The sequence below is a fragment of the Cuculus canorus genome, chromosome 2 (genome assembly GCF_017976375.1).
Source record: "Cuculus canorus isolate bCucCan1 chromosome 2, bCucCan1.pri, whole genome shotgun sequence".
NCBI lineage: Eukaryota > Metazoa > Chordata > Aves > Cuculiformes > Cuculidae > Cuculus > Cuculus canorus.
Genome location: NC_071402.1, coordinates 65053095 through 65070322, shown reverse-complemented (window position 1 = coordinate 65070322; position 17228 = coordinate 65053095). Strand labels below are relative to the sequence as shown.

Sequence of the window (17228 nt, the reverse complement as noted above, 5' to 3'; positions counted from 1 at the left end):
TTAACCTCTTTTAAAATGTATTTATTTTAACCTACAGTTGGTTTTGTGATGATTCTTGTCGTGATTGTAGGTATTCTATTCTATTCTATTCTATTCTATTCTATTCTATTCTATTCTATTCTATTCTATTCTATTCTACTCTACTACTTTTTCTAAAAGGGGTAGCAAAAAAAGAACGTTAAAGAACTACACGTATCTTTCCAACTATGCTAAAACGCTAACTGCATTTCCAGTAGTGTTGCTTCTTTCATAACAGAGCCGACCATCTCACTTATTTCTGTGGGTACTCCCTGTACACCATTCAAATTTCTCCAGCTTCAAAGAGGGTGGATTGATGCAATTATGCTAGCAAGCCTGCCAAAGGAAGGCTAGTACTGGGTTAGACTTCTATTACAAAAGAATATTTACTGACTATTGGTGGTCACCTTGCTCCAAACATTGTCCAGCACTTGAGAGGGGGGAAAGAAAAAGTCGCATCTGAAGTAAAAAGCAAAACACAACTTTTCAAACTGTTCTCATGCAATAGCTTCCTTCAGAGTTTCAGGAGAAGGAAGCATTAAGAAAGTTGTACAACCTGAAAAATATAATTAACTATAGAAAAAATAATAATGTAGATTCCAGATTTCTACTGAAATTATTTATATTGTCCAAATGCAGAAGTATATATATTTTACAGGATCAGATAATTTTTACTATTATCATTCAAAAAGCATAAGTTTTCTTTTTCTCAAATTAATCACTAGAAGACAGTTCACTCATGTTTTATTCAAAAAAAGAAGAAAATCTCCACCCCACTCCTTCAGCATGTCCAGAAATGGACCCTGCTAAAATGCTGACATGCACAAAATACTATATAAAAAGCCTGAGAACAAGTAACATTTCCTATGCATTTCAAAGATTTGCGACAAGATGAAAACCACAGATTTTACCTCAGTCTTTTGAATAATACTAAAACGTAAGTGAAGTCTCTCTCAAGTCACATTGGAGAATCTAAAATCAAAACTACTGGTGAAGCAAAGAGACACACACACTGTCTGCTCCAGAAGAAAGGCTGGTTCTGCAGAAGAGAAAGCTCTTAATACATATGTTGAGTATTAACTTGTCTCAATAGAAGTCACTGAGAAAGTAATCAGAACCACTGTGTAAAGAGGTGAAGAAAGAGAGAAACGGTTCACTGTGGGTTTTTTTTTCAGTAGATACGCACAATATAAAAATATTGCACATTTATTTTTTAGCTTTTGCATGCAATTTGGTTCTTACATATATTCTGTAATTCCCATTAAAACATGGGCTGGTACAGATAACTACTCTTGAAGAGATGGATGGACAGAATACTTAAGACCTATGCAAAGACTCACCACTGTCAACAAGCCTAAAGTGACTCAGAGAGTGAGCTAAGTAAGTTCATGCAGCAGCTGCATATTTCACCACAGTCTGCAAACAGTACAGCTGTGCTGAGCACCCAAGGAAGCCTAAGCTTGAAATAAACTAACAGATTTTTGTCCCTCAGGGCAATTTTCACAAGAGAATTAACATAGAAAGCTGAGAAATAAAAATTGTATGCATTTCAACAAATAACAACTTACCTGTTTTGAAAATCCAGAAGTTCATTGTTAATCTTTTCAATATTTAAATCATTCCAAAGAATTTCACTGTATCCATCAATACTATCAGTAACTGAATTATAAAGACTGTAAAGTTTCTGAAGCAATGAAAGCTCACGTTTAATTCTGAGCAGTTCAGGATACTCTGTTTCACATTTTAAAAGAAGAAATTTTTGAATGCTAATTAGGCACAAGTGTATTCATGAACATAAACCCCCATGTATTTTTAAACCTGGTATTTAATAAATGTCTGAAATAAGATTCGCGGTCTTTTTGTTTCTAGTAAGATAAACTTTTCCAGTTACATTCTGTAAGTACATCAGATTTTGATGCACAATGATTTTTTATATTTATGTTTTTTTAATAAATATTCTTCTATAACAGTAAAAGTTATTTTACAAGGGAGGTGCTGCACCTATCTCTGGGAGAAAGATAATGTTGAAAAAATATTTGAAATGGCAAAGGAATGCATTACAGGTTTATACAAGAACTAACATATCCCTTATCTTAATTTGGGTTATTTACTTAAGAGGTAGAGGTTGGGGATGGGGAATGTGCTTTCAAAATAAATACGCAGAATTTGTTACTGGAAACAAGTATTTTAAATAGGCCTCCTTAACAGAAGTGTTTTGGTTAGTTTCTCTCATATCTTGAGGAATTTCTAGTTAAATATATTGTGATTATTGCACAGTCTTCAGACAGGAAAATATACTGAATTTAGTATGTATGAATTAAAGTGCTTATCATACATTCTGCTGTAACTTTAATTCACTGATGGTCTTCCAGACTTGAAGTATGTCTGACTAGGAGACATAAGGATATTACAAATCAGTTGCTCAGCCCAAGGGAATTCATTATATATCTGGAGCAAGGACAACCTGAGTACTTCAGCAATGTGTTTCCCAAATTTAGACATAGAGGAATGGAGACAGGAGATGTGCTTAGCTCTGAATAGAAAAAGCAAGAAAGCTAACCAGCTGGACCCTGTGACACATGCAATAGTGCAATATTTCTCCACCTGATGTTTATGCATGTGCACACTGAGATCCAGTTTCCCACAGCTGCTTTTCATAGGAAAGACAATCATAATTTACTGCAAGGAATTTTTCTACAATACATCCAGCACTGAATGTATTTAGCAGGACCCACAAGAAAAAATTAGCAACTAGGACATGGTATCCAAATCCCCTGAGAAACTACCTGTAATAGGAAGACCAAATAATTCTTCCCCACCAGAAAGAGAGATATACTTCCTCCACAGTTCATCAAATTTGGCTTGAAAGATCTGTAATCTGTCATTTGCTTCATGGGGAGGTACATTCGCCTCCGTGGGGCCCCTGTAAAAAACAAACCAAATTCAGTGCAAGTACCAACCAACACAGACTTCACAAAGAAGCACAAGAGAACCCAGACCTTACTTACTGAACAGTATTTAATATTTTCTAACATTTTTCTAGAAATTTTCATGAAAGACACCAGAAGAGAAAATGCAGAGTATATTCAGTGTCCCAGCACAACACTGGGTAGCCTCCAAAAGAAAGCCAAATTTACTTTCCAATAATAAAATTAATCTGGGTTAACATACAGATTACAAACAGCTAAGAAGATCTACATGTTTTTGTCTGGTTTTTTTAATTTTCCATTTCCTTTCTTTCTCCTCTTCTTCATATTAATTATTATTTTCATTTATGTTCTTAAAAAGGGAAATACAGTAGGTATATAATTCAAGGGTGAAAATTGTGGTTGCTGTTATTAGAACCATAATTAAGCACTCAGAAAAATAACAGAAAAATACTGTTTTGCCCTAATGAGCACGTCTCAGCTGGAGGACTGGGTGTAATCCCCACCTCTAATGCTTAGGACCAGTTCCTGGCTGCATCATTATATTTTGGGGTGAGAACTATATCATCTTCTCTTGTGCCACGGTTATTTCTGGAAAGGAATACAGACACGTGGACATCAGCGAGCAGCACAGGCAGGCTGCTTAGCAAGGAAAATGGAACCAGGACATTAAAGTGGTAACATGGCCGGCAGAGGCAAACAGGGCTTGCTACCACAGTTCTAGAGCAAGGAGAGCAAGGCAGGCCTGGGGATGGTAGTCAGGTTCCAGTGAGAGTCCAGATCTTTAGACAAGTCCACGACAATTACACAAGGTCAGGCAGGTGAGTCAGCAGGTCAGGAGCAGGTCTAGTGAAGGTAAGCAATCAGGATGAGACACAATCCAGTGGTTACCAGGCTGTTCTGAGGTCAGGCTGAGAAGCGAGTCTGTGCATTGGGAACCAGGTCCAGCTCAGTAAGGCCCATGGCCGGGCACAGGCATGGCTGCAACAGAGCTAGAGGGCAGGGGCCAAGCAGTGAAGTCCTCTCTTAAAAGCAAACCCCACAGGAAGGAGTGTCAGCCTTCCTGATGCCTCCCAGTAGAGCTGTGTGGCAGTGCACTGCCACCAAAGGAAGGGAGAAGTCATCAGATGCGCTAACTTTAAGTTGGTTCTGAGCTCAGGAAGCTGAACCTCCAGGAGGGTGCATGCTCTCAGGGTCCCTAGAACTGGTAGCAGTTACAAGGTGTTTCTCATTAATTCCTCTGGACAACTCCAACAGCAGAGATGCAGGCAGCGCTATGTAAGCATCCACACTAGCAAACTGGTGCTCTAGCAGGTTGCTTTTAGGTGCAAATTCACCATGTGTCTACAGCTGGAGTCTTGAAGCTTGCTCTGAAGTGCACTGCTAGAGTGCCTTCAAGAAGTTTCACTCCTGTTGAAGCCAAGGTTAAAGTCAAACAGCATTTGGACCACCCTGCTTGTAACACGAATGCACCTGCCCTAGGAGAAGGGTAAATATTCTCCAAGTCCCTCCAGAAGTGTGTGCTCTATGCATGCACTGAATTATATGCACTTGCCATAACGGCAAGGCAGTCAGTTCAGGTTGTATGTAAAACCGCTCCACGGACTACAGGTGTGCAGTTCCTATCTGGGGTCAGCTGCTGGCATGAACTTCACTGCCCTAGAACCATAACATGTATTGTCCTAGAACCATAACAGATGACAGGAAAACACATTTGGGTCTTTCACTTTTCATTGCTAAGGTAGAAATGTCCAATGAAGCACACATACCACACAATTTAAATTTTAAAAGGCAAAGCAAGCTTAGAAGTAAAACAGTAAGACTCAATGAACTTAGAAACATCCAGAGATGGAATCTCCACTTATATCCAAGGCAACGCTTAGATACTTAATATTAAATCTCTGCTTAAGTTCTTTGTTGAGTTTAGAACTCAAAAACAACCATTAAATTTGGAACTGGATTGAGAAATTGATTTCCTTTCTCCCCCCCCAACCTATCAACTCTTCTGGAATTTCACCAGCTCCAACACTGAAATCATGAGAATGAATCTGTGACAGAAAGAATATCTACCCATTTTGTATTATTCTGAAATCAGGCTTTTTTATCAGCCGTCATACATACATTGAGGCTGCGTTGTGTTTATGCTCTGAAGCTTTTTTCATACATCATTCTTAAATGAAACACAATGAAGCATAATTGTATTGCACCACAGGTCACCTACTTTTCATCATAATCTTTGTAAAATTCTGCAGTATCCATCTGGAATTTTTGAACACCACTCAGTAAATCTGTTTTCATGTTTGGCTGCACCTTCAGCAACATGTCTTCAACCTGCAGTGCCTACATGCAGATAAAGAGGAAAAAAAGGCATAAAGGAGGCAGGAAAAACAGTTTTAAGCAGGAAAAGTTTTGTTCTAGCATTCCGACAGGCTGAAATTAACTTAGCTATATATATATAATTTGATAAACGACACAGCTGCAATACCTGTGCGGTCAGGTTCTTCCAGGCATAAGCCAATCCATCAACTCTTTCTGTATTTCCATCTTGAAAGAACAGATTGTATTTATGAAGCGCAGCATAAGATTCTTCTATAGGTCCAACTGTCATGTCAATTTTAATTTCATTCTCTCGAATTTCCTTTAGTGTTTCCATTGCTCCTCGTACATCGTCAAGGTCATGGATAGGTCTGTTTAATCTCTTGCTTACATTTTCAAAGAATGAATAAATTTCATCCATGTCTGTGGCAGCCTTTTTATTCAAAGCTAATCCAAATGTTCTTTGTCTCGAGCAGCATTCCTGAATTAAGGCTATTTTCAACGACTCTGTCACAATGTCCAGTGATCCCAGTACATAATGATTTGGCAGTTCTCTGATTTGCATTTCTAATTGCTAAGACAAACACAAGTGTTCAGCTTTTAATTTCACTACAATTTCTCTGAACAGTCCATTGTTATTAAAGATACAATACTTACAGAAAAGTAACTGATTTGAGCTTGGAATTCAGCCATTGTTGGCTTAGTATTTATAAATTCCCTTACTTTTTCCTCTGGATCCTATATAAGAAAAGTTTATTTTCATTATTATTTAGCATTGGTATTACAATAACCTATGGGAGACTCAGCTGCCTGATACAATATGCAAAACCAATTGATCGCTCTCTAAAAGGGTTTATGATATAAGCATTAAGATAAAATTATTTCACTTGAATTGCTTTTCCTGCCTCTTAACAGTTTGTACAGTAGTTTTTAAAGCGCTTGAAATTATCTGTAACTCAAAACCTGACACACATAAGGATATCTCTTATCCATCCAAATATTACTACAAAATTTACAAGGTAGTTACTAAAACTTTGCTGGAATACTTCCTTCCCAGTCCCTCTTGGGTCTGCAAATGCCGCAAAGCAGCTCACATTCTCTAACTGGTATTTAAATGGTAGTGATGGTACTCAGCCATATTTAAACTGTAGTGATGGTACTTTGCCATCTTCACTCTTCCTGAAACAGTGTATTTAATGCAGTTTCTAGCTACAGATTTAGCTAGGGCCATTTGGAGCAAGGATAGTTAGGCAGGGGAGGATGGATCTAAGAGAAGAGGGGGCATTTAGCTTGTTGAAGCTTGTTTAAACAGAACACTGAGCATCCCTCCTTTTCAGAAGGTAGGACAGCCTCTGCAGAGGTGAGAACTTCAAGTGTCATCAGCTCAATAAATGTTATGTTCCAGGCAAATTATCTTCACAAAGCTCAATGACATTCACCTTCATTCTCACTGTGGGTTCTCTGAGAAACTACTATGGCTTCTCTGGCCAATAGCAAGATACCAGTGACAGCTGCCAGTGGTCCTACAGAAATTATAAAGACCGGGGGTGGGGTGTGGAACGGTGCCAACTCTTAAGGAATTTTAAGGTTAGGGACCAGATTAATTGGACTATTTTAAAGGATTTTAGTAAAAAAGAAACATTATCATGCTACTGTATCACCCAATCTGATTGTGCCTTGTGTAAGTGAAACAAAATACCATCAACATGTGGTTAGCTCAAACAATCTCTACAAAAACTGAGGTAATTAAGCATTAACATCTGGAACTCCAGAAGCCACAAACAGGTGAAAATGTCTTAGCCTGAACACTAACTGCAAAAGAGTCAGTTGTGGGAAAGTGGGCACCTATGAGTTGCTTTAGAAGGAAAAGTTAAAAGTAAGATTACTCCTGTTTTGATTGCTTGTTTCTCAGCCTGACAAAAGCATCTTTGATAGCTATGGCCAGTAGTTGTCCATCCATACTGCACTTCACCAGTAAGACTGTAAACAAGATTTTCTTTCATTAAATATCTCCTGCCAAAACACTACACAGAGCTTTACCATTTATGTGATCGGATCCACTTCCTAGTGAAGAAAACCCCATCAGCCCAGATTCTTTTCTGTTTGGAATCCTTACTAGTGGAAAGATTTCCTATATTTAGTTTATAATTTTTGTGAACAAATAGAAAATCTGCTTTCAGCAGTGGCTGCTGAAGAACTAGTCAGCTTAATATTCAGGAGCAGTTTTGTAGTCCGCAGTTTCTCTGAGATTATGCTAAATTTTTTTTTTTTATAACCTATGCAGATAAGATGTGGTGAGAAAGATGCATAAACATATGACAGCATAAGCTTGTTTATGCTCCAACAGTCTTTTTTCTTCTGCTGCTTTCTTCCTCAGATGGTTTAATTGGTAAAGAATGACATGTTATGGCCAACACAAGAGTGGAGGTATTATGGGTATCTGGATTCCACCACAAAACCAATGCTTCCTACTGAGAGCAGTCTCCTTATGCAACCCAAAACACGTTATTTAGAATATTTCACAACATAGCAACATATTTCATTACATATGCATTTAACCTTGTTCCAGATGCTTGAAAATGCAGAAAAGCTGTTCAGAAGATCCGATGCTTCAGTTTTAAGAGACGAAATAATTGTATTCAGTTGGATCACCACTTTGTTTACATCCTTATGCTCGATGATCTGCTTGTCTAAAGGTTTCAGCACCACCATCCCAGTGAGTTTGCTCTCATCACCTAACTCTACACCAATAGCTTGTTCAATCTGGCATAAGTTAAACAAGAAAAAACGTCGGGTTTTTTTACATTATAGAATGCCCAACAATGCATATACAATAAGTACTTCTATGAACAGCTATAATGTGCAGAGAAAGCACCTGTAAGGAGACTCCCTATTCCTAGCTTGGATTTTCACAGAACTACAGTTCTAGTATAAAACCTGATTTTATTAAAATTTCCCATGCGGAGCTCTACATGAATAGTTTCTGAATGACATCTGTCAAATATGCATCATATACAAGTACAACTGTGCTGTTCCCTGTTCCTACACAACTGCTCAGGTCTTCCTGCTTTCTTTAGTGTAGAATTACAATGTATACCCATTCTTAGCCAAAAAAAGTCCTGGAGACAATGCAGGCTTGGCTACTTGGAAATAAGCAAATAATTCTGCTGGAGGAAATTGAATTCAACCCACTCTCTCCTACTTTGTTTTTTTTTCATTATTATTTATTTTCAGGGCTTGAATGGCTTTTTTTTCACTTAAATGAGCTGCTCTGTTTGTCATGTCACACCAACCTAATAGGAAGGTATTTTTACAAAGACACTTCTCAGCACAGAACTATATAGGTCAGTATTTCATTATCAGACGAGAGAACTAAGACCATTTGATTACCACTACTGTGCGTTTCAGTACAAGTTTCAGTTCTATCTACACCTCAGACGTCCACAAGGTTTTAGAGCTCAGTTTAACGCCAATGAAAATATTTCTGTTGTATTTACTCTAGCATTGTAGGGGCTGCACTCAGCCTGCAAGTATAACTGGAAATAAAGTTTTTGCCTCGTAAGAGTGATCATAATTTATACTCAGCTAGTAGCACCCATGGATAATTCTCACACATTCCCTACAATATCATCATGATACTTGAGCAGTATTTTAAAAATATTTTTATAAAAGCAACTTTTGATTTTAATATTAAAAACATCAAACATAAGGTTTATGAATTATTGTTCTTATGTTCAATTACTTGGTACAGAGGTTAAAAACTACGCTTTTACTTAAAAGGAAACCCCAGAAAATACCTTTAAGAGATAAAGAAACATTAACCAAAATACTACAAATATAAATAGTTCAAATAAAATGCTCACCTGCTGCTGTTTATGATGTAAGTAAGCAAATTTCCACAGGGGGATATCTTTAGTTATTGATAATATGATACTTACTGCTTTGTTTACAGCATTCTGAAAACAGCAAAACATTCATCTTGAGCACACAGAGATTATGACAAATAAGAAAGGGGAGGGGGAAGAAAAAAAGAAAAATGGGATCCTCCAAACAGTACCACAATGGAAAAAAATATACCTCTGTCTTTACAGGAAATATTCTAATAAGCATGAAGTAGCATCACCTAAAACACATTTTATAAGGGCAAAGAGTACTTCCTGAAGATTTATTCCTTCTACATTTATGTGACTTTCAAACAAGAATGCAAGAGAGCTTTATGAACAGCAATCATGAATCACTGGAGATCATAATAATAGTACTATTTCCCCTTAAACTGGTTATAAATATAATCATTTATTGTTAACAATAAAAGTTTTCACATTCACACCAGAATGCCTGAATACCTTTGTCTGAATTTGTGACAGTATCATCTATGATATATATAGGCAGCTATGTAAAGTATTATTTAACTTCTTCTATGTTATTTTTCAATTATGCTTTCTACTGACAACACCATGAAGGCTCCAAATGAAATCTGACAAAGAATTCAGCTGTTATTTTAGTGACAATGCTAAATGAAAAGTCCACAAATCAACACCATAAACAACTAACGCTTTGTGAGTACTTTCAGACACCATAGGAAACTGTAAGCACATGTGTAAGAAATAGTACAGGTTTAAAGTACAAGTTTAAACTAGTGTTCACAGTTTTCAAGAGTCTAGGACTTCAGGCTGGCAATATTTTTCTTTACAATTCATTACTGCAGAAATCAGATTCATTAATGATATTTCAAACTCATAACATCATTTTATAGTTGGAAAGAGTTTAAGTAGACCAGGAATTCAAATCAGGCTGTATCAATGGCATTAATTTTTAATTTTGCATTCACTTTGAAATGTTTGCCTCTCAGCAGAGGGTTGTGATCATGAGTTACTGAGCTTTTAGGAATGCAGCTCCTTCTACAGGCCTGCATAACAAACCTGATCAGTGTTTTCGTGTCATTAGCATCCAATGATGTCACAAACTCAAGTAACTTTTAATTTTTCTTGTCCTTCCTTCTAGTTCCAATGCCAGATTAAACTTGAAAATGTTGTTTCTAAACAATACATTTATAAATCTTCTACTATAAATGACTGAGATGTGCATTTTGTTACCTGAATATCTTCGAGACTTGGTCTCAAGACCACATGTGGAATAGCCAGTTGAATTTCAGCTTTGAACAAAGGAACCTTCTGTGTCTCTACAAACTTGGTCATCTCATGCCTAAAGTCAACAACGTGCAATCGATGTCTTAAGGACTCTAAAGAAATCTTCATGCCTAATTAAATATAAAATAAAAGTGATGTTGTATTGCTTCACCTCAATAAGCTTGGGGAAAAAAATCTTAAAATTATTTAAAAAATTTAAAAATATCTGAAAAAGACAGACTCACATCTGACCAAAGAGTCAGTATTTTTCTGACAAAGCTGTCCCATCAGGTTATAGCAACTACAAGACAAGCATCCTTGGCAGCGCGTTTTCAGTTTCATGTCGAGATGGGTACAGTTGTATGAATCCTAAAGAGTTAAAGGGAAATTCTTAGGAAAATAACCATATTATCCAGCATGTAAGTGAAATATCAAGTACCTGACTAGGTTATAAAAGGCTGCTTTTTATACCGTAGAGGTCTTACCTCCAGAGTTGATCCAGGATCTGCTTTCATCCTGTGCTTAAGAATATCTACCAGTTCATGCACAGAGCGTTCCACTTGCTGACTCTGTCTACAAAAACAACCTTACAGTCACCCACAGGGAATGAAACATAAGGAATACTCCTTGCTCTTTTCCAGGCACACAACCCCAGTCCCACAGCAGTGTGAAGAACTGTTCCTATTGCTTGGGCATATAGAGAATGCAAGACATTGAGATATGCATACTATCAAGAAGCCCTTTTGTCAGACTCTGTTATATCTGATTCACAATAATTAAAGAAAAAGAAGTTATTTTCCAGCTATAATTAACAAAACAGGATTATCATGATGATACAGTAGAATAATCTGTGAAATCAGAATAAGTAAAATAAAAAATAAATAAAAGGCATCTTATTTTGTACAGTAAGCATAAGCAACTTTTTGGAGATGAACTGAAGTGCAGTTCTCTTATAACTTGGAAAATAGGCACAGGCCAAAAAATCTGAAGCATTAGGAGAATGGAAAGTCTTACATTAGCTAGGTAGCATTATGAATTGAGCAAATAACATGGGGATGCGATTTTAAGTCTTATCTATCTTCATTTTTCTTGCTACTGGCCATAAGAAGAAAAACATGAAATGCTGAACATTGCAGATGCAAACTTTATCTGCGGTATTCAAGATATTTGGGAGTGTCTCCCTGCACCCTGAGAATGTAATTTTGTTTTAGACTAATATGTTTCTAAAATAAAATTTTCAAAGAAAACTCTATGCATAAAAGAAGTAATACATAAATAATCCCTCCCAAATATGACCCTTAAATCTACGCAATGAATAAACCTACTGAGACAGTTTGTAAGCAGTAGAGACAGCAAACTTTTCTGTCCGTTCCAGGAAAGAAAGCACATCCATAGGTTCATCTTCTGGTAAAACTATCAGAGCAGTGTTCGACATATCCTCCAGAATTCTTTCAATTCTGCATTCCAGACTATCAGCTGCTTCTTTGACTACATAGTCCAGCTCCCTCAAGGTTCTATAAACATTCTCAATAACTAAGCAAGGAAACAAAATGGAAACACATCATGCAAAATACAGATCCCTTAAATTGCATATATCTCCCCACTCCTCCCCGGTATTACAATAAAATGAGGATTTAATGGCAATGAAATATACAGTTAAGGCCTGGAACAAAAACATGATGGACTTAAGTCTACTTTGGAGTCTTTAACTGAAACTATTTTATAATAAATAGAACAACAGCCTTAAAAATATCCTCTTTTTCTTTTTAATAAAGAACATTGTAATCATAGAATCATATAATAGGTTGGATTGGAAGGAACCTTAAAGATCATCTAGTTCCAACCCCCCTGCCATGGGCAGGGACACATCCCACTGGATCAGGCTGCCCAAGGCCCCATCCAACCTGGTCTTGAACACCTCCAGGGATGGGGCATCCACAGCTTCCCTGGGCAACCTGCACCAGGGCCTCACCACTCTCATAGCGAAGAAATTCTTCCTTATGTCTGGTCTAAATCTGCCCCTCTCCAGTTTATACCCATTGCCTCTAATCCTATCACTACAAGACTTCATGAACAACCCCTCCCCAGCTTTCTTGTAGTCTCTTCAGGTATTGGGAGGTTGCTATAAAATCTCCTCAGAGTCTTCTCTTCCCCAGGCCAAACAAACCCAACTCTCTCAGCCTGTCCTCATATGGGACATGACAGTTTAGAGCCAGACACCATTTTCACCTTACTGATGTCTGACTTCCTTTCATAAGCAGGAGGGAGGGACCTGGCACTTTTTTCCCTCATATAGATGGAGTGCTCTTCCTAGAGCCAACACAGAAATATCTAGCTGATACCACCTAACAGCATCAACAGTTCACCACTTCCTTCTCCTACTACATACATTTACTGATGTCCAAAGAAGTCCATGACAGGTGCATCAGGCCTGGAGTAAGGGCATCCTCAACTTGTTCTATGAACGGCTTCATCAATGGTTTCAGCATAACAGGAATCCCATTCAGACGTTCTTTGTAACTGATCAATAGATTTTGGAGTCTGCAAGACATGATCATGTTCAGAATGCGCTTAATTCAGATATTTGAAACATACAGAAATTTGGATACATTTTCTGTTAGTAAAACTGTCCCCAGCTCTTCCTCTTAGCTCAAACTAAGCTTCTTTCTTCCCATTAACAGCTGAACCAGACTGCAGAAATACATACCTCCAGTAAAGCAACTGTGATCAATTAGACAAATTTTCTCCTAAAGAAAATTAATTACAGTAAAAAAAGACCAGGAAACTGAAAACACAGTGGTTTTGTTCCCTTCTTGCTATTTCACATGATATGGCATGAAATGACTAGTTTATAAGAAAAGCTAGATCCAAATCACTTAGAACACCAAGTCTCAAAGAAAAAGAGGCCAAATTCTGAATCAAGACTTTCCCATATAGTTCTATGATAACAGAGCTACATAGTGAAGCTATGCAAACAAGAATTAGAAGCAAACGCAACTCAGAAGTCATCTACATGAGTTCCTTACAAAAACTGCTGCAAAAAAAAAAGAATAGCTGTGCTCTGTGCCAGGTTAAAACCATGATTTTAAACATCATTGTTACAAACCACATACTGAGATAACCCATTCGCAATAGAAGCTGAAGTGTTTTTCCACTGTTGCTGAAGCAAAAATCTGCAGTCTCTGAATATTGCCTGAGGGGTCAGCTTGAAGTCCTTTTCAGAGCAGAAAGTAAGTTGGAATTAATTTTTTATTGAAAAAAAAATCTGTACTCTTTTCTTTCTTTTGGGTGACAAAAGTTGGGGCTTTTGCTTTTTATAGCACTGTGGCACATAGAGTTTGCATCACACATTAGAAATTTTAGGTTAGTTTGTCCTAAAACATTCTACAGATAACAAATGAAAAATGTGGTATTATAAGAGTGACAGACTAAAAGCTTCAATGATACAAAAAGGGAGAAGGGGTTGAATTCAAGTGTTTCTGAAACTCTTCCCACTTCACCCCTTTTGGTCCACTTCTATTTAAAAACTACCTCAAGAATACTCCTCACAAAGGGTAACTTCTTTAAGACCTATCGTCTTTGATTAGCAAGTTAGAGAATTAACTCATCTAGCACAGATCTGGACTGTTACAAGAAGCAGAAAATATTTAAAATCAACAAAAGTTATTTCAGATATTCAACACAAAATAAAAGAATTATAACTCGGGGATGTATTACCTATACAAATGTTTGTGTTGTGCCTTAATCAAGTGATAAATTCCAGCTTGTTTTCCTAACAGAAATAAGGGGTTTTTATGTTAACTGTATTATTCTGTAATGTAACTACACAACCATGTTACAGTGCATAGATGCCTTAGCAGTACCTAGGAGACCCACTTACAGAGCAGCTGTTGCAGTAACCAAACAAAAGCACATGAGCATTTTCTAGCAACGAGATATTTGTGGAGACAGGAACAACTGCATGTTACCAATATTACAATGGAAATGCAGAAGAAAGCAATTAGATTTCAACTAAACCACATGAAAGAGAAAAAATATATAATCAAAAGCATATGCAACAGACTCAAAGCTACTGATTCCCATTTGCAGATGAGAATCAAATCCAAAAAGTGTTCACTCACTCCAGCTGATGTCTTTTAATCTGTTCTTCATTTGCACACAAGTCAAGGACAACATCTGGAATTTCAAAACGCATTTTTTTCAGGTATTTTGTTTCGTAAAGTACTTCCAGGACCACTGGGTTCAAGTTTACGAGTAATTCCTTCACATATCAGGGGGGAAAAAGTAATAGAAATTAAGGCAGCAGTCTGGTGGTTATATGTAGTGTGATATAACTGGAACTTACAACAAGGTGTAATGACAAGAGAAGATTTTTAAAACAGATACCCATGCTTATAGGCAGTCTTTATTCTCCTCTACAAGTATCTGGATTTTCCAAACCATTAATCAGCCAATATCTTAAACTGATTTCAGTTTCCCGTGATGCCTTCACTGTGCGCTAACCACTTGGCTCTTGTCACTCCCTAAGCTGAATTCTAGTTCCGCAGCTAAGCTCTGAGGAAGCTAATTTGCCTTTTCATCTCAGTTTCTCCATCAGAATACAAGGGAGAAATGTTTTGAAAGTTAATCTCTGTAAACTTTTTTGTGCACTAAATGCTATTAAATGCTATTAATTTGAAAACTAGGTTCTAGTTATCAATTGCAGAACCATTAGTTGAAGAAATATCTCATTTTAGCCATTATTTCTCTGCACTACAGCATAAAAAGTAATCTGTGAAGTAAGAATGATAAGATTTTCTGTCTCAGCAAACAGTTTCGAAAACAAATTAATGAATGATTGCAATATACTCAACACAGTGATGTGGACCACTACAGAAAATACCACGATCTAATTAAAAGTTCCTTCCTTCTCTAAAATTTTGGGTAACATGGAAAATAAAACATGAAACAATATCTAAAAAGATGTAGATAAGTCAATAATAGATACGCGTTTGCTGGGTACTGCCTCTTTTATGCCCAGAACGAGGTGGGAGCCCTATAAAGAAGAGGCACGATAAAGTCTGTACCATAAATATACACAAAAAGATAAAAAAAAGACCAACTCAAGTATTTCATTTTTTTAACCCTATTAAGATTATTTTAGTACTGTGCTTGTCTTTCCATGATATGATTAAAGTAGCATATGTAATACTAAACAATGCAACAGTAATACAAAGTCATATAATCATATTTACCTTGGTTTCTGGGTGCCTGACAAGTAAAGAAGCAGACAAAGCATTTCTAGCCTGGTCAGCAAACCTGCACCAGGCTCTATGATAAATAAGTTCAAATTCCAAAAGAACTGCAGCCATTTCGTTGTAGCTCTTAATAACCTTTTTCATTTCCAGTGTCTGCAATTCAATGGGAAAAAATAAAAAGCGAGCAATATTTAATCAATTCAATGAGTCTAACACAGTAGAAATGTCCTCCACTAGGCTTTTCCTCACCACGATTAAGAAAATGAAACAAATATGGAGCTTTAAGTTATGTTATTTTAGAGATCAGGTAAGACACAGAAACACAGAAATATATCTAGGAATTCAATTACTAAGAAGTATTTAACTGATCTAAACAATGCCACTCCCTTCTTGATTATTTCCTCCCAGTCTTGCCCATAGTACAAAGTGACCTATACAAGGGAATGATACCCCACTGAGAAAGCTATAAAAATTACACTCTTTCATGAAGTGTGGCTAGTATTTGAGAGAAAATAGTTCAGTTCTCCTCATTACAGAGCATAGCAGACAGAAGACTCTTAGCTTAGGCACACCGCCAACAGTGTTGCTATCAGGATTAACTTGACTTGAGCCCCAGAGGGGACAAAAGCACCGGCCTAAGTCATCAGCTTAATGTCTCAAGAAAAGTAACTGTCCTCAGCACAGAATAATTGTGCTGCAAAACAGAATTCAAATCTTGGAGCAAACACTAACACCTATCCTGTTGGATAAGCTTAAATACAAGTCGCTGGAAAAGTGATCTTAGGAGTATAAAAATAAATCATCTGTCTGTTATTAACATGCTTGAAAGCTTAGCATGAACCCTCCATTGCTAATTTCCAACCTTCAAAAGTGTGGTTTTCTTTTTAAGGAATTCCATTGGATGGTCAATTTTTCTGTACAACTGCTGAGCCCACATAATCTTCCCCGCTACCTAAAACATAGAAGATACAAGGTTAAATTTCCGTTAACTAAAAATAGTCAAGAAGCAAAGTCATTTTTTCTGTCATTTATTTCAACCTTACTGGTGGCATATTACGTGGTATAGGTGGATTTTCTTTTTGCTTCTGATAGAGTTGTCGAACAAACTCTAAGTCTTGGCTGTACTGCTGAAGGACAATGGTGTACTTCTCATTAAAATCAATACAATTTTCTCCTACTCGTTCAAGCTTTGTCAGAAGCCCCAGCATCTGTTCAGTCTAAAAAGGAGAATGGAGCATTTACTGCAGAAGATGTTAACAGTTCAAAAACTCATTTTTCATAAAGTGTTATTTTTTTTTTATTTATAGTATGTTACATAAGTTTGTAAGTTGTTGCTCTAAGAAAACAGAAAAGTCCATCCAGACAAGTAAGTGAATTTTGCTTCTGTATTTTGTCGCACATATTTATCATAGTATGAACCAAGAAACTTCTACAACTACAGTACCACAGAGTATTTAAATATTTTCTGACTCTCGAGTCACCACTTCTTTTTCCTTTATGTCAACTGTTGTAAACCTACACATTTACTCATACTTCATTAACATCCCATATTAAGATCAGTGCCTGAACTAAAGAAGATTACTGACATTAGGGTAACAGATGGT

At 36.8% G+C, this 17228-nt stretch overlaps 1 protein-coding gene across 1 annotated transcript in view; it reads right to left on the bottom strand.

Annotated features, from left to right (window-relative positions):
* LOC104061008 (dynein axonemal heavy chain 5) overlaps positions 1–17228 on the bottom strand; it is a 158324-nt gene that overhangs the window by 114922 nt on the left and 26174 nt on the right. The window contains exons 16-31 of the mRNA XM_054058697.1: positions 16668–16841; positions 16487–16576; positions 15622–15777; positions 14509–14648; positions 12777–12928; positions 11713–11920; positions 10873–10960; positions 10633–10756; positions 10355–10518; positions 9125–9217; positions 7821–8024; positions 5919–5999; positions 5431–5835; positions 5167–5285; positions 2805–2941; positions 1587–1749 (exon numbers count right to left, since the gene is read on the bottom strand). Of these exons, the coding sequence (XP_053914672.1) occupies positions 1587–1749; positions 2805–2941; positions 5167–5285; positions 5431–5835; positions 5919–5999; positions 7821–8024; positions 9125–9217; positions 10355–10518; positions 10633–10756; positions 10873–10960; positions 11713–11920; positions 12777–12928; positions 14509–14648; positions 15622–15777; positions 16487–16576; positions 16668–16841 (2498 nt within the window). The remainder of the gene's footprint in view (positions 1–1586; positions 1750–2804; positions 2942–5166; positions 5286–5430; positions 5836–5918; positions 6000–7820; positions 8025–9124; positions 9218–10354; positions 10519–10632; positions 10757–10872; positions 10961–11712; positions 11921–12776; positions 12929–14508; positions 14649–15621; positions 15778–16486; positions 16577–16667; positions 16842–17228) is intronic.